The sequence below is a fragment of the Microcebus murinus genome, chromosome 16 (assembly GCF_040939455.1).
Source record: "Microcebus murinus isolate Inina chromosome 16, M.murinus_Inina_mat1.0, whole genome shotgun sequence".
NCBI classification, from domain to species: Eukaryota; Metazoa; Chordata; class Mammalia; order Primates; family Cheirogaleidae; genus Microcebus; species Microcebus murinus.
The window spans coordinates 60,640,710-60,657,905 of NC_134119.1; the positions used below are offsets into that span (position 1 = coordinate 60,640,710).

Here is a 17,196-nt window from a genome sequence, read left to right on the forward strand (position 1 = left end):
ATTCATCCACCCAACCATCCATCCGTCCATCCATCCATTCATCCACCCAACCATCCACCCAGTCAACCAGCCAGCCAGCCAGCCATTTGTCTATCTTTGCACCTACATACACTTTCTTCCTTCCCTGCATCAACCCACATAGACTCTCAACTTTCCATGCATTCTTCCATCCAGCCATAGACCCAAATTCTCATCTGTCCATCTCATTATCCACCCATCTATTCTGTGGACATATACGAGTCTGTATGGGGGATGTTGATAGGTTCATGTTTCCTTTCCATCCCTCCACTTTCTGTTGTCCCCAACCCCCCACTACCACTTTGGTGATCTGCATAACCTCGGCCATGGCAACAGCAGAGAACCCAGGCAGAAGGGATAAGACAGAGATTAGTGGGGAGGGAAATTCTAGGGATTGTGGATGCAAATGTGGGGAAAGATGGGGACACTGTGGGGTGTCCCGCATGCCCTGAACCTGATGCTTCTCATGTATGTCTTCCCGTGTCCCTCTCTCCCTGCTTCCTCATCTCTCCATTTCTCTGCATGTCTCTGCACCTCGTCTTCCCTGGGCTCCCCACAGGGCCAGCGCTGGCACTTGGGCAGTGAACCGTTCGGGCGCCCCTGGCAGTCGGGTGATGTCGTCGGCTGCATGATCGACCTCACAGAGAACACCATTATCTTCACTCTGAATGGCGAGGTCCTCATGTCTGACTCAGGCTCTGAAACAGCTTTCCGGGACATTGAGATTGGGGACGGTGAGCGCTGAGACTGCTGCACGTGCCCTTTCTGGTTTTCCTCCCTCTCACCTGACCCTGCCCTGCCCACCTGCCCTCACCCCTGCCCATCTATCCCCTCCCACCAGGCTTCCTGCCCGTCTGCAGCTTGGGACCCGGCCAGGTCGGTCACCTGAACCTGGGGCAGGACGTGAGCTCCCTGCGGTTCTTTGCCATCTGTGGCCTCCAGGAGGGCTTTGAGCCATTTGCCATCAACATGCAGCGTCCAGTCACCACCTGGTTCAGCAAGAGCCTTCCCCAATTTGAGGCTGTGCCCCTCGAACACCCCCACTATGAGGTGAGGACCGGCCCCACTCAATACCTTCTGATCTGCCTGCAAAGCTCCTTCTTCCCACAGTTCTCTTCCCTGAGTCGCCCCTTCCCTCTGTGTTAGCGCATGAGGGATGTCAGGATACCGGGCTCCCGGGGCTGCCCTTTAGGGTACAACTTTGGCAAATCACAACCGTCCTGAGTTCCTATAAAATAGGGGAAGAGAGAAAAGAGAAGTTGGATTAAATGACCCCAATGGAAATTTTGAGTCCTTATAGATATCTGATCTAAGAACAAGATTTAAAGAAATAGAAACCCCTGGGTACATTTTGACATTTTCCTTACTAATTGTTACCTGAGTATTGGGTTTTGGTTGTTTTTTTCTTGAGTTTGTTTTTAGTAGCTCTTCATCAATCTATGCATGCTAATATTTAGATTTCAACATCTTTTCCTTCCCAAAGTCAAACTCAGGGTCAGACCCTGATCACACATGCCCTACACAGACTAAAGTGAGAGTCTTTTTCTCAGCACAGGAAGAACTTGAACTCCCCGTGGCTGGGCTTTAGCTGGTACTTTAGAGGCAGACTGACCTGGAGTTGGCCTCTCACCTGCTGTGTGACCCTGGGCATGTGACTGTCTCTTCCTAAGCCTACAGTACACAGTGTTCCCATCCATGGCCACAGATTCTCTCTCTCTCTCTCTCTCTCTCTCTCTAAGTCACTTGAGACTAACTTGGAGACATTGCACCTCTTTACCCCTAAATACTTCACTGTGCATTTCTTCTATGCTCTAACAGAATTTCAGTACAGTTATGAAAGTCAGGAAATTAAACATTAATACTTACTAATACCTAATTCATAGTCTGTATTCAAATTTTGTCAATTGTGGCAAAAACATCCCTTTCTTTCTGGTCCAGGATCCAATCCAGGATTACATGTTGCATTTAGCTGTCATGTCTTTTTAGTCTCCTTGTAGAATGTTCCTGAGTCTCTTTGTCTTTCCTAACATTGACATTTTTGAGGAATACTGGCTGGTTGTCTTGTGGAATGTCCCTCAATTTGGGTTTGCCAGTTGTTTCCTCATGCATGGCTTCATACCACGCGTATCTGGCAGGAATATCACAGAAGTGGGGTTGTGTCCTGTTTGGTGCGTGTCATTTTGTCTGAATACTGATTGTTAACTCGGCTATTCGATTGACTATCTGAGCCACGTTTCTCTGCTGTCAAGTTTCTGTTTTTCTCTTTGTAACTATAAGTGATCTGTGGGGAGATATTTTAAGACTATGCAAAAGGGGAAGAGTTTTAAGTAGGGGAGCATCTAGTTGAGAGTTGAGTTTTGGAAAAGTCCCCATTGGCAGTGGGTTATAGGAGGCCAGAGTGGAGGCAGAAAGACCAGAGAGGTGGCAGGGGCAGGACAGGATGGTGGAATAGACATGGCGCTCCTGACACCTGCCCCTGCCTGGTATGGTTCTCGATTCGAGGCACGGAGTGCCGTGCAGCAGGTAGAAGGAATAAACAGAAACACACACAAGCTCCTGGACGCATCTCAGACGTGGTGTCAAACGGAAGGAGCCAGGCACAAAAGAGCACTGGCTTTGGGACCCCATTCATAGAAAGTTCGAGAACAGGCAAAGCTGATCTGTGCTGTGATATTTCAGGAAGTTTGTTACTGTGCAAGAATAACTCAGGCTGGGCGCAGTGGCTCACGCCTGTAATCCTAGCACTCTGGGAGGCTGAGGCGGGTGGGTTGCTCAAGGTCAGGAGTTCGAAACCAGCTTGAGCAAAAGCGAGACCCCGTCTCTACTATAAATAGAAAGAAATTAATTGGCCAACTAATATATATAGAAAAAATTAGCCGGGCATAGTGGCACATGCCTCTAGTCCCAGCTACTTGGGAGGCTGAGGCAGGAGGATTGCTTGAGCTCAGGAGTTTGAGGTTGCTGTGAGCTAGGCTGACGCCACGGCACTCACTCTAGCCTGGGCAACAAAGTGAGACTCTTGTCCCAAAAAAAAAAAAAAAAAAAAAAAAAGAATAACTCAGAGACAAGGTTTGTTACTTTGCACACAAATCACAGGAGTGAGACCAGTCGGTTGCCTGTTGTCGGGGAACAAAGGCGAAAACAGGATTTATAAGCCAGAAGGGAGCGAACGGAGAGAAAAACACCCAACAGAGCTGGGAGCAGGGAATCTGTGCTCATCGTGGAGCAAATTCATTACCCGGCGAGGAGCACACAGGTTCATCTCAGCAACGGTCCTTGAAGAGGCTGGCTTGTGGAGGGGCATCAAAGGGGACCTCTTCTGTTGTTTAGACTTTGGAGAGTTCATCATCTCTGCAGTGCCCAGCACAGGCCTCTGCCCCTCTCGCAGCTCTGGCCCCTGACTTCGGCCAGGCTAGTGCATTTCCCTCGTCCAATCCCTCACTATCTTTGAGAAGGGCGGTGACTAACAGAGGCCACCAAGGAGGCTCCCCGGGCCTTGGTCACGTTGCATTTCTCCATATCGGTGTCGTGCACTTATGACGTGTGCATATTTCTGAGTGTTCTATTTCCAGGTACAATGAAATTAATAAGAATTTGCTGGGGGAGCCTTTGCAAAACTCTGATCCTGCTGAGCTGCTCTCCCCCAGGAGTGTCCCCGAGAGACCAGGAGGGCAGGGTCTTTGTTCTGTTCACCTAGAATAGGGCCTGGCACACAGCAAATGCTCAGTAAATATTTGCAGAACAGATGGTTGCACGGATATAGGTAGGTTTTGGAAGCTCCCCCAGGTGATTCCAGCGTATAATCAGAGCTGCCACTGCATATGGCCCCAGACAAAGGTTAACAGGGTCTAAAAGTGCCCCACAGCCAAGCTGTGTGCTCCACCAAGAGCTTCATCTGCCCAGAGGAGGGGGCGTCTTTGACTAATTCTCACAGCAGTGCTCTAAGGCCTACGTGTGTAACAGGTTTAGGGCCAATGGCCTGGCCTAGTCCACCTGCCCAGCTCAGTGGCTTTTGCCCCCAGGTGGCCCGTGTGGATGGCACTGTGGACACGCCCCCCTGCCTGCGCCTGACCCACCGCACCTGGGGCTCCCAGAACAGCCTGGTGGAGATGCTCTTCCTGCGACTGAGCCTTCCGGTCCAGTTCCACCAGCACTTCCGCTGCACCGCGGGGGCCACCCCCTTGGCACCCCCTGGCCTGCAGCCGCCCTCGGAGGACGAGGCCCGGGCAGCAGAGCCTGACCCCGACTATGAAAACCTGCGCCGCTCAGCTGGGCGCTGGGGTGAGGCTGAGGGCGGCAAGGAGGGGACTGCCAAGGAGGGGGTGCCTGGGGGCGCCCCCCAGGCTGGGGGAGAGGCCCCACCCGTCCGGGTGGAGAACGAGAAGGACGCTACCACGGAGAAGAACAAGAAGAGAGGGTGAGTCGAGGCTGGGGCCAGAGTGGGGTTTGGAGTCTGTCTTGACACCACCAATTAGGCAACCTCAATAACGAGAACCCCCCCAATTGTACCCCAAAGAGGCCCCATATAAGCTAAGTGGAGTCAGAATACTGAGGGTTCCTACCATGTCTCCAGTGAACACCATTATTTTCCCGAGATGCTCTAATTTCCCTGGAAATGTAAAACTGGGGTACCCTACTGTACGTATGGAGAATTCTACAATCCTGGAGTGCCCGGCGGGCCCAAAGAGCTTCACCCAATGGACTGCATCGTCCATGCACGCTAAGAAGCCCTCAGCATTTGGGGGAGTTCACTTTACTCCAGGATCTCCCAGTGAATACCAGTGGTCTACACTGGGGTTCTTTTTCTGTCTCAAATGTGTACCCCCAAAAACTAACTCCAAGGGAGACTCTCAGAAGGTATTGAACCCTCCTGAGGTTTCCACTGGGATGGAGTTTGGTGTCTCTTGGGGGCGTGTTTGGAAATGACTGACCTCTGCTGGTTATTGCAGTTTGGGAGGGGATGCTGCTGCCGGGGTGGGGGGACCCCAGAGTGCCACATGCCTTGCAGCACCAGACAGTGCCACACGAGGGAGACTTGTCCCTTCCAAAAGGGGGTTTAGCACCCTTATGAGAAATGCCAACTTAGGGAGACCACTGCATGCCCCCAGAGGGCCCCCCATGTTCCCACAAGGCACCTTTAAGCTTGGGGGGCCCAGCACCCACAAGCACACGGCGCAGCACCCCCAGAGCAGGTCAGGCTGGCGTGGGCGGGAAGTCTGGACCTCCAGAGGCGAGGACGTGGGTGCGTTTAGGCCAATGGGGGGCAGGAATGGTGGGAGGGCTGAGGCCGGGCTTCTGAGCTAGTTCTCAGGACACCTCTCCTCCCCCCGCCAGCTTCTTATTCAAGGCCAAGAAGGTTGCCATGATGACCCAGCCACCAGCCACTCCTGCTCTGCCCCGGCTCCCTCGCGACGTGGTGCCCGCCGACAACCGCGACGACCCCGAGATCATCCTCAAAACCACCACGGTGTGAACCGGGACCCCTCCCGCCAGCATGGGAGCTCCTAAACCTCCCAATTTAGTGCAGCAGCCCATACGTGGGGGTACCCCAATATACACCAGACTCACGAAATACAGCACACACCGATTTAATCCTTTGCGCCTGTATAGCTAGGGGCCTAAAAATGGCAGGGAGTGCAGTGAAGCCATGAGGCACCCTGATGTAACTCCCAGGGGTCCCAGAATCCAGGGGACACCGACCCTGAGGCTCACCCATATAAATGCAATACCCCCAATTTAATAACTAATATATTCCTGAGGACAAAAATTCATAATTATCCCAATATAGTCTTGGCATTCCCCAAATCTAAAATATTTTAGGAGACAGTCCAGTGGTTAGGCTCACAGGCCACCGAGGTGCCATGTGGCCCAGTCACCTCCCCACTCTGTGCCTTTCCTTCCACGGAAATACTACGGTTTTTCCATCAGTGACATGGAGGTCGCAAGGTTGAAGTGAGTCAATGTGTGTTAAACCTTAGGACAGCCAGTGCCAGTGTGAGCTATTATTTATTTATTAGTTCGCTCTGCCCTGGGGAGGAGCCCAAATGTGGGGGGAGCACAAAACATTCCCAAAGGATTCCTGAATCTGGAAATGCATCAACACACAGAAACAGAGAGACAGAGACCCAGTTGGGGATGGTGGGGGGTCTCAAATCCAGCAACTTCTTGTTAAACTCCCGGAGGACCCCGACAATCCAGGAAAACCAACTTAGAGTCCCAGGGAACCCGAGTCCCCAGACTTCCAGGCTGACCACTGGGTGCCCCCTTTGTGTCCCCAGTACTATTACTCCGTGAGGGTCTTTGCCGGCCAGGAGCCCAGCTGTGTGTGGGTGGGCTGGGTCACCCCCGACTACCATCAGCACGACATGAACTTCGACCTCAGCAAGGTCCGAGCAGTGACGGTGACCATGGGGGACGAACAAGGCAACGTCCACAGCAGGTGCCAGGGCAGGGCGGGTGGGTCCCGTGACAGGTGGGAGATTGAGGGACAAGAAGGGCAGAAGCTCTTGACCCCAGCTCTGTGGCTGCCTGGCTGTGGGACCTGGGGACATTCTGGGGCGAGGGAAGCTCTGGAGGGCCGGGCACCTGACCCAGAAGCTTCCATCCTCCTCCTTTTCTTCTTCTGTTCCCTGTTCATTCTCCTCCAATTGCTCCTGTTCTGGCCTCTTTCCTCTCCTCCTCCTCTTTCTCCATTTCTTCTTTTCCATTTTCTGCTTTCTCCTCCTGTTTCATCTCACCTCCTCCTTCCACGTCACCTCCTCCTTGCTCCTCCTGCTCCCCTTCCTTCTCCTCCCTTGGGGACCCCCCCCACTAGCCTCTAAGAATCTAGTTCTGAGGAGTTCAGGGTCTGGGGTGAGGGGTTTCAGCAATCAGGTTTGCAGGTGGTGGGGGTTTGGTGATGGGGCTCTGAGGTCACCGTGGTATCCTGGGTGTCCAGGGTCCAGAGTGCCTCAGCTGAGGATCCACAGTGACCGCTTCTGTCTCCTCCAGCCTCAAGTGCAGCAACTGCTACATGGTGTGGGGCGGGGACTTCGTGAGCCCCGGGCAGCAAGGCCGGATCAGCCACTCGGACCTTGTCATTGGCTGCCTGGTGGACGTGGCCACTGGCTTAATGACCTTTACAGCCAATGGCAAAGAGAGCAACACCTTTTTCCAGGTAAGCCCAGCCCACAGCAACTTAGCAATAGGATCCTCATGTCCCAGCATCCGGGCACCACCTTCCAGACTGCCCCCAAAGGCCAGACTCCAGAAAGACAGGACAAAACCAGCTCCTAGTCTCTCCTTGGGAGGTCCCTGGGAGATTGCCTCCTTAAGACTTCCGTTAAACTGGGCCCCAGAATGGAGGAGACAGAGCTCAGCCTTGACCTTGGAGAGAGAGGTCCCTATACCCTCTCGTGCTGGGTGACACCAGTCACTACCTTTTCACGAACCAGGGAACACACTAGAATGGGCCAGGATCCTAAGGTGATCTTTTCTTCTTCAATATTTTATTATGAAAATTTTCAAGCAAATAGCAAAATTGAAGGAATTGTATAGCAAATACCCATCTACCCACCACCAAGAATCTATGATTGTTTTACTGCAGTGGCTTTATCACATATTTATCCATCAATCCATCTAAGGCGGGTTTTGTAAAACTTTATTTTAAATGGAGAATTTAAAAAATATCCAAGAATAGGCCGGGCGCGGTGGCTCACGCCTGTAATCCTAGCTCTCTGGGAGGCCGAGGTGGGCGGATTGCTCGAGGTCGGGAGTTCAAAACCAGCCTGAGCAAGAGCGAGACCCCGTCTCTACTATAAATAGAAAGAAACTAATTGGCCAACTAATATATATAGAAAAAATTAGCCGGGCATGGTGGCGCATGCCTGTAGTCCCAGCTACTTGGGAGGCTGAGACAGAAGGATCGCTTGAGCCCAGGAGTCTGAGGTTGCTGTGAGCTAGGCTGACGCCACGGCACTCACTCTAGCCTAGGCAACAAAGTGAGACTCTGTCTCAAAAAAAAAAAAAAAAAAAAAAAAAAATCCAAGAATAGAGTAGCATAACGAACCACCAAGCCCCCATGACATAGTGTCACATGTCACCCACCCCAGCTGGTCCTGTTTCATCTTTATGTTTCCTTCCTTTCCACACCCACTGTGTGATTTTGAAGGAAATTGCAGACATCAGATGGTTTTATCTCTTTTCAGTATATATCTTTAAAAGATAAGGATTATTTTAAAAAGCATAACCACAATGCCACTATTACCTTAAAAAAAAACTCAATAGTTGCCAAATATCATCAAATATCCAGTCCATGTTCAAGTTTTTCTGGTTGTCTCAAAAATGTCTTTTTGTTGTTTGTTTGTTTGAATCAGAATCTAAGTAAGGGCATGTATTTTACTTGGGCGCTATGTCTCTCGAGTCTCTTTTCCTATGTAGGTTTCCCCTCCACCTCTTTTTTTCCCCTTGAAATGTATTTGTCGAAGGAAATGGGCTGTGTGTCCGGTAGCCCTCTGCTCCTCAAAGTGCGCTCCCCAGACCAGCAGCATTAGTGTCACCTGGGAGCTTGTCAGAAATGCAGAATCTGGCCCCGAGTGGTGGCTCGTGCCTGTAATCCCAGCATTTTGGGAGGCCAAAGCGGGAGGATCACTAGAGGCCAGGAGTTCAAGACCAGCCTGAGCAAGAATGAGACCCTATGTCTACAAAAAACCAGAAAAATCAGCAGGGTGTAGTGGTATGCAACTGTAGTCCCAGCTATTTGGGAGGCTGAGGCAGAGGAGGATTGCTTGAACCCGGGAGTTTGAGGTTGCTGTGAGCTATGATGAAGCCACTGCATCCTACCTGGGATAGCAGGGCAAGACCCCATCTCAAAAAGAAAAATAAATAAATAAACAAACTAATAAATAAATAAATAAATAATGCAGGGTCTCAGGCCCCTCCCCACACCCGCTGAACCAGAATCTACATTTTAACAAGATCCTAGGGAACATGCGTACATTAACATCTGGACGTGCTGGTCGAGTTTTCTGTCTGGCTGATGGCTTCCTGGGCTGTCATTTTATTTTATTTATTTATTTTTTTTTTTTGAGACAGAGTCTCGCTTTGTTGCCCAGGCTAGAGTGAGTGCCATGGCGTCAGCCTAGCTCACAGCAACCTCAAACTCCTGGGCTTGAGTGATCCTTCTGCCTCAGCCTCCCAGGTAGCTGGGACTACAGGCATGCGCCACCATGCCCGGCTAATTTTTTATATATATATCAGTTGGCCAATTAATTTCTTTCTATTTATAGTAGAGACGGGGTCTCGCTCTTGCTCAGGCTGGTTTTGAACTCCTGACCTTGAGCAATCCGCCCGCCTCGGCCTCCCAAGAGCTAGGATTACAGGCGTGAGCCACAGCGCCCGGCCTGGGCTGTCATTTTAACATCTTCCTCTGTCCCCTGTATTTCCTGTAAGTTGGGAATTGAGTCCAGAGGTGCGATTAGGTTCAGGTTTGGTTTGGGCAAGACTGCTTCAGAGACAGTGTTTGTGGCGGCAGGGGCTGGCTGGGTGGGTTCCACGGGGAAGATTGCAGGGAAGGCAGGCAGCCCGAGGACACGTTTTGGGATTTGAAATATGAGTATGTTTGGGAGAGAAACGGGAAGGGCATGCCTGGTGGGGACATGATGAGACCCAGATGACAGGCTGCCCTGGGGGAGTTGGAGGAGGTTGGCCTGGCTGGCCCAGCCCAAGGGTGACCTCAGAGCCATTGTGAAGCCTCTAATGCTCAAGTGTGGGTCTGCAGATTGGCCCCAGAGTTTGAGGTCCAGAGTCCACACTGCTTCCAGCCCATCCTCTTCCTCACCTTGCCCCCTTCTCCCCTGCCAGGTGGAACCCAACACGAAGCTATTTCCTGCCGTCTTTGTCCTGCCCACCCACCAGAACGTCATCCAGTTCGAGTTGGGGAAGCAGAAGGTAAGAACGCAGTGATGAGGACACTCACGGGGACAGGCTGAGGCGGACGGGGCGGTGGGGGGAGGTCAGGCTGGCGGAGTGGCTGAAGGGAAGCTAGCAATCCCGGAGGTCTCCCTGGAGGCTGAGTGGTGGGACAGGGAGGTCTGGGAATCCTGACCCACGAGTGCCTCCATGCCCGCAGAACATCATGCCACTGTCAGCAGCCATGTTCCTGAGCGAGCGCAAGAACCCAGCCCCGCAGTGCCCGCCGAGGCTGGAGATGCAGATGCTCATGCCCGTGTCCTGGAGCCGCATGCCCAACCACTTCCTGCAGGTGGAGACGCGGCGCGCCGGCGAGCGGCTCGGCTGGGCCGTGCAGTGTCAGGAGCCGCTGACCATGATGGCGCTGCACGTCCCCGAGGAGAACCGGTCAGGGCCTGCCCGGCTGCATGGGGATGGGGCGGGCGCCGTGAGCCCTCTAGGGTCTGGATCCAACTCAGGCCTGTCCCCCCACAACCCTAGGACTCCAGACAGCACCCCAGGGGCCCAGACCCACCTCACAGGACCCCAAACCCATCTCAGGGAGCCCCCACAACATGCCAGGGGACCCGGACGTTACTCAGAGAGAGGCTTAGATACACCCTGGGTCTCCCCGGCATACCCAGGGAGATCGCAAACCGACTCCAGGGAACTCAGACACACCCAGGTGACAGATATGTCCATGTGGACAGCAGAAATACTCTTAAGCACTCTGAACGTGGCCAGGGATCCCAGACTCATGCCCGGGGGCTTCTCACGTGCCTCATTCATTCCTTTGTTCATTCATTTGACAAATACCTCTGGGTTCCTCCTGTGTGTTCACCAGAATTCTAGGCCGGAGATGCCAAGTCCTCATGAAGTGGCGTTAGTAATGCTCACACGTAACTCAGGGTGCTCAGACATGTCCAAAGGGACTCAGGCACATCCATTTATTCGTTTATTCATTCAGCAAATATCTACTGAGCTCCTGTTTTAGGTGCTGCAAATATAACAAACAAAACCAAATGGAAACCGGCAGAAACAACCTGCCTGGCTGGAGTTTCCATTCTTGCGGTGTTCAAATATAACCAGGGTACTCAGTCTTGCCACAGAGGGTTCAAACCCAATCTGGGTGGCCCAGACACCTCTCAGGGTCATCATATGTTCTCTGTGGACTCTCAGATACCCCGAGAGTCCCAGAACATTCCAGGGGCCCCAGAGCCCTGAGGGACTTACAGAACTATTGAAAGGGTCCTGGTCACCCAGCGCTACTGCCGGAGCAGGACCCTGGGATTCCCGGCTGGAGCCACCAGCACTCACTCTGTGGTCTGTGCGTCCGTCCCCCAGGTGCATGGACATCCTGGAGCTGTCGGAGCGCCTGGACCTGCAGCGCTTCCACTCGCACACCCTCCGCCTCTACCGCGCCGTGTGCGCGCTGGGCAACAACCGCGTGGCGCATGCGCTGTGCAGCCACGTGGACCAGGCGCAGCTGCTGCACGCGCTGGAGGACGCGCACCTGCCCGGCCCGCTGCGCGCGGGCTTCTACGACCTCCTCATCAGCATCCACCTTGAAAGCGCCTGCCGCAGCCGCCGCTCCATGCTCTCGGAGTACGTCGTGCCGCTCACGCAGGAGACGCGTTCCATCACGCTCTTCCCCGCCGGACGAGGCGCGGAAAACGGTCCCCGCCAACACGGCCTGCCTGGCGTTGGAGTCACCACCTCGCTCAGGCCCCCGCACCATTTCTCACCCCCCTGCTTCGTGGCCGCCCTGCCAGCTGCTGGGGCAGCAGAAGCCCCCGCCCGCCTCAGCCCCGCCATCCCTCTGGAGGCCCTGCGGGACAAGGCCCTGAGGATGCTGGGGGAGGCCGTGCGGGACGGGGGGCAGCACGCACGCGACCCCGTCGGGGGCTCCGTGGAGTTCCAGTTCGTGCCTGTGCTCAAGCTGGTGTCCACGCTGCTGGTAATGGCTTCCTCCTGCCTCCCTCTGTCCTGTTCTTCCACATTCCGAATAATCCTAACATGCATGCGTCAATCCCCCTCCTGTTCATGCATCCAGCCACCAACTCATCTCTCCTCCATGCATCCAGCCACCTTTCAATTTATCTAGCCACCCTTCATTCACCTTCCTTCTATCCGTTCATCTGTCACCTGTTCATGTTTATTCATCTCTTCTTCCTTTTCTCGTTCATCTATTCAACTAGCTGCATTCATCCATCCATCACTTGGTTCACTCTCCACCCTCTTTTCTAACCCTCCATCATCCAGTCATTCATATATATCCTTATCCTTCCATCAACAAGCCCATCCACCTTCTGTCCTTCTGTTCTCCACCCACATATCCATCCATCCATTCATGTGTCCATCTAGCCAACTTTTAGTCTATTTGCCCACTCATCCTTCCATTCCTTTATATATCAGTCCATCCACCATTCATCTATCCACCTACTTATTTATTGATCTATTCATCTATCCACCTACTCATGTATTGATCTATTCATCTATCCACCTACTCATTTATTGATCTATTGATCTATCCACCTACTCATTTATTGATCTGTCCTTCCTTCCATACGTCTAATAATCATCTTTCTACCTGTGCATCCATCCATCTACCCACCTACAGATCCACCCATTCCTCAATTTTCCACCTACCTTTTCATCATCCATGCATCTCTCCATCCATATGTATGTACACCCATCCACCTATCCACAAATCCATCCAGCCATCTACAACCATTCATCCCCCCCATCCATCCATTCTCCATCCTTCTGTCCATCCCTTGTTTCGTGTACCCTTCTACTCATACGCCCAGGTAACCATTCACCCATACATCCATCTGTGCAACTTTTCATGCACAAATCTTTCCAGCCATGCAGCCAACCATTCATTCCCCCGCCTGACCCCATGGCTATTGGAAGGACCACAGTGAAGACCACAGTGAGGGACCCAGACTTTGTCCTGTAGGTGATGGGCGTCTTTGGCGATGACGATGTGAAACAGATCTTGAAGATGATTGAGCCCGAAGTGTTCACTGAGGAAGAAGAGGAGGAGGAGGAGGAGGAAGAAGAGGAGGAAGAGGAGGATGAGGAGGAGAAGGAGGAGGATGAGGAAGAAGAGGCACAGGAGAAAGAAGATGAGGAAAAAGAGGAAGAGGAGGCAGCAGAAGGAGAAAAAGAAGAAGGCTTGGAGGAGGGGCTGCTCCAGATGAAGCTGCCAGAGTCGGTGAAGCTGCAGGTGGGTTTTGCTCCTTCCTGTTCTCTGGGCTGGGTGTCACGGGGTCTGGGGAGGGGACACGAGTCTGGACTTTATCCTGAGGCATGGGGAGCGGTGGAAATGCAGGGGGCAATGCTGGCTTGGAACGACCTCTATGGTTTCCGTGCGGCATGAGACTGTGCAGGAGGCTGGCTTAAGGACCCACGCAGGAGATGATGGTGGCTGGACCTGGCAGGGCCATGGAGAGGGGAGAGGAAGCAAAAAACAGTTTCAAGGAGGTCCCCATGGACTCCCCTTCATCTGTCCTACTGCATGGCGGTCCTTCCTCAGATGTGCCACCTGCTGGAGTATTTCTGTGACCAAGAGCTGCAGCACCGCGTGGAGTCCCTGGCGGCCTTCGCAGAGCGCTATGTGGACAAGCTCCAGGACAACCAGCGCAACCGCTACGGCCTGCTCATGAAGGCCTTCACCATGTCTGCCGCCGAGACCGCCAGGCGCACGCGCGAGTTCCGCTCCCCACCCCAGGAGCAGGTGACTCTGGCCGGCCTTACTGGCCAAATCCCAACCTCAGCGTCTCTCCTGACTCTGGTCTCTACTTGGCCCCGCTTCTAAACCCACGCTTGACCCTTGACCCTGGTGATACAGTTACCTCTTACTCTCATAGCTCTCTCTTAGCCACCCTGACCTCTGAGTCAGCTCAGACTGACCCTGATCCCTTTCAAACCTCTGCCCTGGGTCTCCCGGACACTCTTCATTAAGTCACACTTTGACCCAGACTTTAGACAGGGACTTATTTAATACAGTTGGCTCTTTGATCCCTGATCTCAGAGTTCCTGTGCTGGGGCCTGAGACCCTCATTCTAACCTTTGACCTTGCCCTAGATCAACATGCTACTGCACTTCAAAGATGTCCCAGAGGAGGAGGACTGTCCTCTCCCTGAAGAGCTGCGGCAGGATTTGCTGGACTTTCATCAAGACCTGCTGTTGCATTGCGGTAAGGAGAGTGGATCGGAGAGCCCGTCCCCAAGACTTTCTCTGGAAACCTCTCCCGAAGTTTCCCTGAGATTTCCTGACCTTAAGCCTCTATGGCATTGGTGCTATGCAACTGTTGGATGGTCGAATGAATGTATAGTGAGCAGATTGATGACGAGTGGAAGGGGATGTCTATGTGGGCATTTGGATGGATGGCTACAGGCAGGTGAATGGATGGGTGTGTGGATGGACGGATAGAAGGATGGACGAATACAGAAAGAGAGGAGTGAAAGATGGCTGGCTGGTTAGATGCATGGTTGACAGTTGGGTGGAGAGGTGGCTGGCTGGAAGGACGGGCAGATTACCTCTGCTGTTTCTGATGGAGATGTCACCTGATAGCCTTATTGAGATTCCCTTGCACATGATGAGTCATTTTTCCCCTGGTTGACTGTCAAGATTTTCTCTTTGTCGTTACCTTTCAACAGAGTATGATGTGTCCACATGTGGAGCTCTTTGAATTCATCCTATTTGGAGTTTGTTGAGTTTCTCGATGGGTAGATGAACACTTTTTATCAAAGTTAGGATGTTTTTGGCAATTATTTCTTCAAATACTTTCCTGCTGCTTTCTGTCTTCTACTTCTGGGACCTTCGTAATGAATATATTGGTATGCTTGGTGGCATCCCACAAGCTTCTGAGGCTCCCTTTCATTTTTCCTCATTCTCCCATTTTTTTGTGCTTCAAGACTGGATAATCCCAATGTCCTGTCTTCAAGTTCACCGATTGTTTCTCCTACCAGGTCAAATATTCTATTGAACCTCTCTACTGACTTTTTATTTTAGTTATTGTACCTTTCAACTCCAGAATTTCTATACAGTTCTTTTTCATATTACCTACCTGTTTGTTAATGTTCTCTGCTGAGTGAGACACTGTCATTGTACTTCCTTTAAATTCTTCAGACATGGTTTCCTTTAGTTTTTTACACATATTTGCAATAGCTGATTTAAAAGGCAAATGTTTCATAGGATAAATAAATGAGCAAAGATATGAACATACAAAGAAATATGGTGGCACACTCCTATAATCTCAACTACTCAGGAGGCGGAGGCAGGAGGATTGCCAGAGTCAGAAGTTCAAGACCAGCCTGGGCAACATAGTGAGATCCCATCTCAAAAAAACAGAAGAAATAAAAAACTCCATGAATGCATGCACGCGTGAATGAATGAAGAAGGGAATGATTGAGCAGGTGAATAAGCAAACAGATGGATGACATTCCCTTCCTTCTTAACCGTTTGCAGGAATTCAGCTGGAGGGAGAGGAGGAGGAACCTGAGGAAGAGACCACCCTGGGAAGCCGCCTAATGAGCCTGTTGGAGAAAGTGCGGCTGGTGAAGAAGGAGGAGGAGAAGCCTGAGGAGGAGCAGCCAGCTGAGGAGAGCCGGCCCCGTGAGGACGAGGGGACGGTGGGGCGGGTGGGCAGCCCTGTGCTGGGGAGCCTCTGTGTCCCAAGCAGGCCATGAGGAGGGATGCAAGGATGGACAGCTAGGCAGGAAGGAGGGGAGGTGGGTTGGAGTGAGGGAGCAAGGTGTGCAAAGACCCTGGGGAATGATGATTGGAACAAAGGGAACAGTCAGTGCAAAGGCCCTGGGGCAGGGACATGCTTGGTACATTTAGAGTCTAGAGTGGCAAGAGGACAGGGAAGTGACAAGTCCAGATCAGGTGGGGCCACTGGAAGGAAAGTAGGATCAACATGTCACAGGTCCTGCATTGATACCATCATTCAATGCCAGTGCAGGGTGGTTTCTCCTGACCCTGAGACACAGGAGACATCTCTTTTCCATCCCCAGACATTCTTGGAAGGAGAAAAAGGTTGGGAGAGAAGGAGACACAGACAGATAAATGGATGCTGGGTGTAGGGGGGTGAGTTCTTGGGAGGTCACCAGGGAGAAAAAAAACCACACAGTTATTTTGACATCATTTTGAAATGAAACCAGAGTCCTCACGGTTTTACTCCGTGTCTGTGGTCTCGCTTGGTGAAAAGTCGGCAGTATTTTATAGAACAGATGGAATTGCCGCTCGTGCTTTCAAAGATGCAGTTTATTTTTCCTCTTCAGACTTGGAGGAAGCCCTTCTGGTCTGGATGTTAGGGTGGAGGGAAGAGGAGATTCTTGGGGCGGTGGAAAAGAGTCTTCCAGAATCTTCCTGCTTGTGCAGGTGGAGGGTGGGGGTGGTTAATAGCTGGGAAAACTCATGGAACACGTGCTGTCCTGCCCTGGCACAGAGTTCTGACCCTTGTGTCCCCTCCCCAGGGTCCCTGCAGGAGCTGGTGTCCCACACGGTGGTGCGCTGGGCCCAGGAGGACTTCGTGCAGAGCCCCGAGCTGGTGCGGGCCATGTTTAGCCTCCTGCACCGGCAGTACGACGGGCTCGGCGAGCTGCTGCGCGCCCTGCCGCGGGCCTACACCATCTCGCTGTCGTCCGTGGAGGACACCATGAGCCTTCTCGAGTGCCTGGGCCAGATCCGCTCGCTGCTCATCGTGCAGATGGGCCCCCAGGAGGAGAACCTCATGATCCAGAGCATCGGGTGAGGCCCCGCCCCTGGCTTCACGCACCCCGAGAAGGTGGCCCCAGCCTGTCCCCCGGGTGATGTCCTCTGTACAGTAAGGTCTCCTTATTCTGTCCTCTGTACAATAAGGTCCCCAATAAGGTCCCCAACTTCTGGCCCATCCTTGGGGTGATAGACTCTGTCACCCAGTGGCTAGCCCGTCTCCTTTGGTAATGTCCCCTTCCTTTACCTCCACCCTCTGCGGGGACTGCTTCTGCTCATGTGTGACTCTTGGCACGAGGTTTACCCTTTTAGAGCTTCAGTTTCCTCTCCCATAAAACGGGGAGGAGCCACCCATGCCCTGTGGCTTCAGTGAGCTCACGCGAGTAATAATAGCAGTGGTACTATCGAGTACTCAGGGTCAAAGGTGTCTCATTCACACAGCAGACACGTAGCAAGCACCTTCCTAGGCACTTGGGGATACAATGGGCAACATGACAAAGATGTCCACCCTCAGGGAGCCACCTT

The 17,196-nt window shown here is 52.5% G+C and overlaps 1 protein-coding gene across 1 annotated transcript in view; it reads left to right on the top strand.

Moving 5' to 3' along the window:
• Window positions 1–17,196, top strand: part of RYR1 (ryanodine receptor 1) — a 109,341-nt gene that overhangs the window by 25,225 nt on the left and 66,920 nt on the right. Inside the window, exons 26-39 of the mRNA XM_075993059.1 lie at window positions 578–752; window positions 860–1,068; window positions 4,041–4,435; window positions 5,353–5,485; window positions 6,297–6,457; window positions 7,009–7,174; window positions 9,859–9,945; window positions 10,127–10,353; window positions 11,290–11,902; window positions 12,908–13,177; window positions 13,487–13,687; window positions 14,038–14,149; window positions 15,424–15,570; window positions 16,434–16,707. Of these exons, the coding sequence (XP_075849174.1) occupies window positions 578–752; window positions 860–1,068; window positions 4,041–4,435; window positions 5,353–5,485; window positions 6,297–6,457; window positions 7,009–7,174; window positions 9,859–9,945; window positions 10,127–10,353; window positions 11,290–11,902; window positions 12,908–13,177; window positions 13,487–13,687; window positions 14,038–14,149; window positions 15,424–15,570; window positions 16,434–16,707 (3,170 nt within the window). The remainder of the gene's footprint in view (window positions 1–577; window positions 753–859; window positions 1,069–4,040; window positions 4,436–5,352; window positions 5,486–6,296; window positions 6,458–7,008; window positions 7,175–9,858; window positions 9,946–10,126; window positions 10,354–11,289; window positions 11,903–12,907; window positions 13,178–13,486; window positions 13,688–14,037; window positions 14,150–15,423; window positions 15,571–16,433; window positions 16,708–17,196) is intronic.